Source organism: Taudactylus pleione, unplaced genomic scaffold (genome assembly GCF_031769625.1).
Source record: "Taudactylus pleione unplaced genomic scaffold, aTauple2 ptg000103l, whole genome shotgun sequence".
NCBI classification, from domain to species: domain Eukaryota; kingdom Metazoa; phylum Chordata; class Amphibia; order Anura; family Myobatrachidae; genus Taudactylus; species Taudactylus pleione.
In genome coordinates this window covers 4373215-4381785 of record NW_028284505.1, presented here as the reverse complement: position 1 = coordinate 4381785, position 8571 = coordinate 4373215, and the positions used below count along the sequence as shown (strand labels likewise).

The following is an 8571-nucleotide window of genomic DNA, read 5'->3' as shown; positions in this document are numbered from 1 at the left end:
GCCGATTACGACATTTTGCTCCAAATTGAATGCGGCCCTTAGGGCCTGATTCTGAGTCATGCGCTATGCCGATAATAGCGCCGATGCTGAAAGTACTGCGCTTGCGTCCGAGCCACACTGCACCTGCATCCAGATTGTTACCGCACCAAGATACAGAACGAATTTGGACGCACTTTAGTGCTCCTGCAAGTTTCAATGGTACTTCTGATGGTTCACCATCCGAGATGGATTTCCACAAGAAGTGGAGGTCTGAGGTTTGAAGAAATCGGCTAATGGCATTAACGGTAAGAGAAGCAGCCGCGGCTGCGTGCGACTGAGAATAAGCCCCCTAAGTCACAGCTTCAGTTTAAACTTTTTTTTTCTCTCTTTTTTTTTGTATCTACTGTAATTATTAAGTGTGATAATTATTCCCCTCTTAGTTTATTGAGACAAGTGACACAAACAGACCCGGAAAACACGACAATGATTTTTACCAGAGTTTTATTTCCGCTGAGAAGATCCAATTCCAAATATATCCACTTTTTTTTTTTCTCGACTATTTTAGCTAGTTTCACAAATTCAGTACAAAATCAAGTGCAAAACAATACAGATTCCATGAAGTATCGGATGGATGATAAATGGATTGTCACATTCTAAATTTGAATAATACTTTTCGAAGAGAAATAGCTCTGAAATCACAAAAAACATATGAGAATTGTGCTATAATTAGGGATCTGCAAAAAACATGGTGTCGGCGTCCTATGCCAAGAGACTTAGTGACAGACAGTACAGTACAGGGTTGTTTTACAGCAGCGCCATCGGTAAAAACAGCTCTGGCCGCTGGATTCTAGAGGGGGATCCGCTCTCCTATACCGTTAATTTAAGCCGGTCATATACCTAGCTGCTAAATGATCACCATGCACAGAAAGCATCTCGCAGTGCCGCTTTAAGATCCGAATGAGCCCTGACCACGTTGGTGGGCCCGCCATCACTTTTGTCATACAGAAAGAGTAATTGGCAACAAAAGAATACGGTTTCCATAAGAGGTCAGTAAATCACAATAACTGCATATTTATTTTTACAATTCATCAAGTATATACAGGTATAAAATCTATTATCCGGAACGTCTGCGGGATTAGCTTTTTCCAGATAAAGAGTTTTCCATGAATTTGGAGCACCATGCCTGAAATATACAAAATTGCATTATAACATTTACCACTGCATCTAGATTATTCTTATTAATTTGTGTAGGACTGCTCCTCACAGTGACTGTCGTTTGAACTACTCTGTGATCATGTCTCTTTGTGACATGCCCCATCCTTCCTAAACATGTTAGCAGTGCTCCTCATAAATACAGTAGGCACAGTACTTCTGTCTGTATGTGACATTTCCTGTCTTCCTAAACATGTTAGTAGTTCTCTTCAAAGTGACAGCAGGCAGAGGTACTCTGTGTGACAGTCCTCTCCTTCTTAAATATAATAGCAGTGCTCCTCACAGTGACTGGAGGCGGAGCTACTCTGTGTGACATCCCCCCTCCTTCTTAAATATGATAGCAGTGCTCCTCACAGTGATTGGAGGAGGAGCTACTCTGTGACATCCCCACTCCTTCCTAAATATGATAGCAGTGCTCCTCACAGTGACTGTAGGCGGAGCTACTCTGTGATCATGTGTGTGTGATATTACCCTCCTCCCTAAACATGTTAGTAGTTCTCTTCAAAGTGACAGCAGGCAGAGGTACGCTGTGTGACAGTCCTCTCCTTCTTAAATATGATAGCAGTGCTCCTCACAGTGACTGGAGGCGGAGCTACTCTGTGTGACATCCCCCCTCCTTCCTAAATATGATAGCAGTGCTCCTCACAGTGACTGGAGGTGGAGTTACTCTGTGTGACATCCCCCCTCCTTCCTAAATATGATAGCAGTGCTCCTCACAGCGACTGGAGGCAGAGCTACTCTGTGTGACATCCCCACTCCTTCCTAAATATGATAGCAGTGCTCCTCACAGTGACTGTAGGCAGAGCTACTCTGTGATCATGTGTGTGTGATATTACCCTCCTCCCTAAACATGTTAGTAGTTCTCTTCAAAGTGACAGCAGGCAGAGGTACGCTGTGTGACAGTCCTCTCCTTCTTAAATATGATAGCAGTGCTCCTCACAGTGACTGGAGGCGGAGCTACTCTGTGTGACATCCCCCCTCCTTCCTAAATATGATAGCAGTGCTCCTCACAGTGACTGGAGGCGGAGCTACTCTGTGTGACATCCCCCCTCCTTCCTAAATATGATAGCAGTGCTCCTCACAGCGACTGGAGGCAGAGCTACTCTGTGTGACATCCCCACTGCTTCCTAAATATGATAGCAGTGCTCCTCACAGTGACTGTAGGCAGAGCTACTCTGTGATCATGTGTGTGTGATATTACCCTCCTCCCTAAACATGTTAGTAGTTCTCTTCAAAGTGACAGCAGGCAGAGGTACGCTGTGTGACAGTCCTCTCCTTCTTAAATATGATAGCAGTGCTCCTCACAGTGACTGGAGGCGGAGCTACTCTGTGTGACATCCCCCCTCCTTCCTAAATATGATAGCAGTGCTCCTCACAGTGACTGGAGGCGGAGTTACTCTGTGTGACATCCCCACTCCTTCCTAAATATGATAGCAGTGCTCCTCACAGCGACTGGAGGCGGAGCTACTCTGTGTGACATCCCCACTCCTTCCTAAATATGATAGCAGTGGTCCTCACAGTGACTGTAGGCAGAGCTACTCTGTGATCATGTGTGTGTGATATTACCCTCCTCCCTAAACATGTTAGTAGTTCTCTTCAAAGTGACAGCAGGCAGAGGTACGCTGTGTGACAGTCCTCTCCTTCTTAAATATGATAGCAGTGCTCCTCACAGTGACTGGAGGCGGAGCTACTCTGTGTGACATCCCCCCTCCTTCCTAAATATGATAGCAGTGCTCCTCACAGTGACTGGAGGCGGAGTTACTCTGTGTGACATCCCCCCTCCTTCCTAAATATGATAGCAGTGCTCCTCACAGCGACTGGAGGCAGAGCTACTCTGTGTGACATCCCCACTCCTTCCTAAATATGATAGCAGTGCTCCTCACAGTGACTGTAGGCAGAGCTACTCTGTGATCATGTGTGTGTGATATTACCCTCCTCCCTAAACATGTTAGTAGTTCTCTTCAAAGTGACAGCAGGCAGAGGTACGCTGTGTGACAGTCCTCTCCTTCTTAAATATGATAGCAGTGCTCCTCACAGTGACTGGAGGCGGAGCTACTCTGTGTGACATCTCCCCTCCTTCCTAAATATGATAGCAGTGCTCCTCACAGTGACTGGAGGCGGAGCTACTCTGTGTGACATCTCCCCTCCTTCCTAAATATGATAGCAGTGCTCCTCACAGTGACTGGAGGTGGAGCTACTCTGTGTGACATCCCCCTCCTTCCTAAATATGATAGCAGTGCTCCTCACAGTGACTGTAGGCAGAGCTACTCTCTCATCATGTGTGTGTGATATTACCCTCCTCCCTAAACATGTTAGCAGTGCTTCTCACAGTGACTGTAGGTGGAGCTACTCTATTATCACAAACAGAGGGACTGATTCAGACCCATTCGCTATCCGCGTACGCTCATTCCCTGCGTATGTAAATTTGACAAAGTCACGCCACGGGAAGCGATCGCTCGCCAAGGCATAAGCACGCCCACCATGTGTTAGCGAGCGGCCACTTTGTGTATGCGTACACCCAATCGCACAGGCAGAGCCGCCCACCAGCAACACGTCATCTCCAGGAAGTGTATTAAAACATTGGTACATTGAGCACTTTCGGATGCTAACGCAGTGCTTGCGGTTGCCTTACCCTACCGCAAGCATTGCGAAGAAATCAGTGTAAAAAAAAGTCATGTGACGTGTACTATGACGCTGCCTGTTAATTATGCACACCTCTAAAACGGCGTTTTATTAGCTTCCTGCCCCTGTTTATTAGCTTCCTGCCCCTGTTACCCCCCTGTCACTCATTACCCTGGGCTGCCTTGCTGGGCGAGCGAGAGGGATGCGATCGCAGTGTGTAGTTTGCGTACGCGCAGAAGGAAGCGTGCGCATGCGCGTACGCAGAACATCCTGCCGCTTGCGAACGCACAGCGCGAGCAAGCGGCTCTGAATCAGGCCCGGAGTCACTTTGTGATCATGTCAGTGTGAAATTTCCTTGATTTCTAAGCCTGTTAACAGAGCTCCTCACAGTAACCACAGGTGCAGTCACTGTTGTGATAAAGTCTGTGTATGACATTCCGCTCCTCATTAAACTGTTTAGCACTGCTCCTCATAGTGACTTTAGAACTACTGTGAGATCATGTCGTGTGTGTCATTTCCCCCTCCCTAAACTCTTTAGCACTGCTCCTCATAGTGACTCTAGAACTACTGTGTGATCATGTCCGTGTGTGTCATTTCCCCCTCCCTAAACTCTTTAGCACTGCTCCTCATAGTGACTCTAGAACTACTGTGTGATCGTGTCTGTGTGTGTCATTTCCCCCTCCCTAAACTCTTTAGCACTGCTCCTCATAGTGACTCTAGAACTACTGTGTGATCATGTCCGTGTGTGTCATTTCCCCCTCCCTAAACTCTTTAGCACTGCTCCTCATAGTGACTCTAGAACTACTGTGTGATCGTGTCCGTGTGTGTCATTTCCCCCTCCCTAAACTCTTTAGCACTGCTCCTCATAGTGACTCTAGAACTACTGTGTGATCGTGTCTGTGTGTGTCATTTCCCCCTCCCTAAACTCTTTAGCACTGCTCCTCATAGTGACTCTAGAACTACTGTGTGATCATGTCCGTGTGTGTCATTTCCCCCTCCCTAAACTCTTTAGCACTGCTCCTCATAGTGACTCTAGAACTACTGTGTGATCATGTCCGTGTGTGTCATTTCCCCCTCCCTAAACTCTTTAGCACTGCTCCTCATAGTGACTCTAGAACTACTGTGTGATCATGTCCGTGTGTGTCATTTCCCCCTCCCTAAACTCTTTAGCACTGCTCCTCATAGTGACTCTAGAACTACTGTGTGATCATGTCCGTGTGTGTCATTTCCCCCTCCCTAAACTCTTTAGCACTGCTCCTCATAGTGACTCTAGAACTACTGTGTGATCGTGTCTGTGTGTGTCATTTCCCCCTCCCTAAACTCTTTAGCACTGCTCCTCATAGTGAACGCAGGCGCGGTCACTCTGCGATCATGTCTGTGTATGCGTCCTTCCTAAAAATGCTAGCAGCGCTCCTCATAGTACACCGCAAGTAGAGCTGCTTGGTGATCATGTCTTGCGCTAGGCATATAAGTAGATCTCGGGCCAGGGCTTGGGTGGCTTGCATCAATGTTACAGATGGAGCAGAGTTTATTGCAGTGCTAGAGATTAAGTTGGAAAATCTGCGCTGCCTTGTAACAGACGTTGGATTAGTTTAGCGATGTATAGCTTGGGATACTTGAGTTACAGGAACAAGAACACTAGAGTCATTCACTACAATAAGCTATTTTTATCTGTTGGTATTCCAAGGATACCAGGGGTGGGGGGGCTAATTTATTGGCCGTAAATGCCCACTAGGAAGTCGGCAGTAGATGTTAGCAGACATCAGCTAGGTACCGTTTGCTCATTACTTAGAGTGTCCTGACAACATGCTTGACAATAACATCCTTTGGAGTCACCCATGAATGGGACATTAGCTGTGATAAAATAGCGCCATCTATTGGACACCATTTATCTGCCAAGAAAAGCCGTGTTACATTAGAGAATTCTGCATGGGTTAAAAAAACAGCGAGCTTGAAGAGCGGCCGAGCTATCGGCATTCGCAGTGAAGTCTCTCACACCGGGGTGACCACATGATATGAACTCCTAAAAATATGTTCTGTACATTTCAACATTTTTTCTTTTATATATATATATATATTTATATAGACTGAACTCCCTCCCCGTAAGCTAGTAAAACCCCCATCTGAATAAAAAAAAAATAATAAAACTTTATGAAGGCACACCCATGCGAGACATACAGGTATAAACTGCTCCATGCAGTTTTTCTTCCATTTTTTATTTTTTTTGTGTTGCTGTTTCTTGTATAATACTGAACCAGGATACCCAAATGTATAACTTGCAGTCGATCTAGCTAAACGTAACTGGGAGAAATCTTTCGAAGGCAATATCTCTGTAATAAAAATGGAAAATGTTTGATACACATGAGTTCAAAATCTTATTTTCGAAAAAGGCGAGGGAACACGTGCCTGGGAGCTTTAAAGCGTATTACTTGCCGCCTGTGCAATACTCTCTCAGCTTATTAATTTATAGGGGGCTTCTTCGCACACCTCAGCCTGCGCCTACCATGGCAGACCGTCACCCAAACTCTTTTCTGAAAAGTTTTCAAATTACAAACATGAAGTCACGATTATTAATATTCCTCTAAAAGTAATTTCAGAGCTTTTTACGTTATCTCTCTCTTTTTTTTTTTTTTTTCTTAAAAAAAGGACAATGTGTACTGCGTCACAACGTAATGCAGCTAATCGTAAAAGAAAAATTAAGGTATTTACAAAATGAACAATTCTAAAGAAGCCGACCGATCCCCGCGTAAGCACTGCCGATTATATCCCAACACACTGCGCTTCGGAAACAGACCAGATCGCATCCCGTCGTCAGCACTTCCGTAGTCATCTTTTAAAGCCTTTTTTTTTTTATGGTTCCGTGTGTTTATTGTATAACGACGTTCTTCAGGTATATTATGCTCGTAAAAGAGGAAAGTGTCAAAACAAGGTACCAACAAGAGAAAATGATTTCTGCTCTTCCGGTAATGCCGTACTGGGCTGTGCTTGGTGCTGAAAGACACAAAAGGAGAGAGAGGAGAGCGATAAATACATCTGAAAGCACTATATTTCCAGGCAGGCAGCAGAATAATATATACTTAAATAGAAATAATATGATCAGTGAAACACTATACAGCACTCCAGCCCGGCTCGTCCGCACGTTACCAGATTTTTTTTTTTTTCTCCTTATTTTTTTTAACCGATTCCAGGTGAAAGAGGAAACACTCCCTGCTACAATTATCCAGGCCTAGCAGCTTAAAAGCTCTCAGACTAATTTATATGGTACCTGACTGGACAGGAATGGCGTCTGGTCCCAATAACCAGGACCGGCTCCAGGCACGCTACGTGGATGCGGCTGCACAGGGGAGCCGGGGATCCTGCTGCCATTACTATTTTATGCTCAGGGGGAGGGCGCAGTGAGGGAAGAGGCGAAGGGGGAGCACGGTACGGCGCTGGGTGTCGATACACCTAGCACCAGCCCTGCCAACAACTGGGTCATGAGATACATAACTGTGCGCACCGAACTGTTCACGGATCTAATCAGCTAGGGCCTGGTTCCGAGTTGGGACCAAAAGTAAAAACAAAAACTTTGCCCTTTCGTAAAGATAATGCTGCACTGCAGGTGGGTAGATGGAAAATGTGCAGAGAGAGTAAAGGTGGGTATACACCTAGCAGATATATCTGTAGATGATGGTCGTTCATATACACTGAACGACCATTATCTTCCAGGCAGACACAGGTCCAGCCGGCCGGGGGCATGTCCGCCCCCCTCCTCGTGGCTGCCGCTGAATGTCTGCAGACCGCCCGTACCCCCCGTACACACTTGCCGATGGACAGATATGTCTGCAGATATATCTGTTCATCGACTGTGCAGCGCAGCTAATGCGATATATGTCTGTGAACGACGTCGTACACAGACATATCGCAGGTACACACTGGCCGACGGGCACCAGACATTTTGGACCATCAATTGGTCGGCCAATATATCTGTCAGTGTGCACCCAGCTTTAGATTTGGGTGGGGCGTCTCCAAACCATACTTGCCGACTATCTGGCTGCCCCTTCCGGGAGGGAGCATCCAGATCGGCATTACTGAGGGGCGTGGCCAGCAAACGGGGGCGGGGCCGGCCATATGACACATTTTGCGGGCGGAGCGGGGGCGGAGCCACGTGAGCACGTAATTTTGGCCCCGCCCCCGCGACACTGCCGATATTACAGGCAGTGTCATGCAGGGGGCGGTGCCAAAATGACGCGAATCGCGTCACCACCCCCCTTCGCTGCCGGGGGTTTTACAAACAATTGGTGTGGGCCAGGAGGGGTCGGCGGCAGCCGGGAGACTTGCCTGCCTTCCCGGGAGGTCGGGAGCGGCACCTGATTTCCGGGAGGCTCCCGACCAAATCGGAAGGGTAGGTAAGTATGCTCCAAACTCAGGCTAAATTGCGGTGTAAAGCTGTCCAGTATTTGTGGGCTGCACGCAAAAGCAGCCAGTGTTTATCCTACATGCAATATAAATACTTTTTGCACCATATATTGACCGTGTGCAGCGAGCCCTCTCCTCTGAGCAGCAAACTAAATAGCCAAAAAGGGGTTTACGAAACCAAAATAAAGAAGAAAATAAATATATTTAATAGCAATTATTAATAAAAATATTAAAGAGGTAAAACGCAGAGCAGGGTGTAGAGGATAAATATGCGCAGCTCGTTTAGCGGGCTCTGTAGTTAAGAATGGCTTTGAGCGGTTACTAAACAGCCCCTTTTAAATAACCTGCTTGGTCACTTTG

At 46.6% G+C, this 8571-nt stretch overlaps 1 protein-coding gene across 2 annotated transcripts in view; it reads right to left on the bottom strand.

The window, feature by feature from the left end:
• Window positions 1–1725: 1725 nt before the first annotated feature.
• The window catches only part of NEGR1 (neuronal growth regulator 1), a 693794-nt gene continuing 686948 nt past the window's right edge, over window positions 1726–8571 (bottom strand). For both annotated transcript variants that reach the window (XM_088470777.1, XM_088470776.1), the window contains one exon: window positions 1726–6804. In XM_088470777.1, coding sequence (XP_088326903.1) covers window positions 6680–6804 — 125 coding nt within the window. In that variant the 3' untranslated portion in view covers window positions 1726–6679. The remainder of the gene's footprint in view (window positions 6805–8571) is intronic.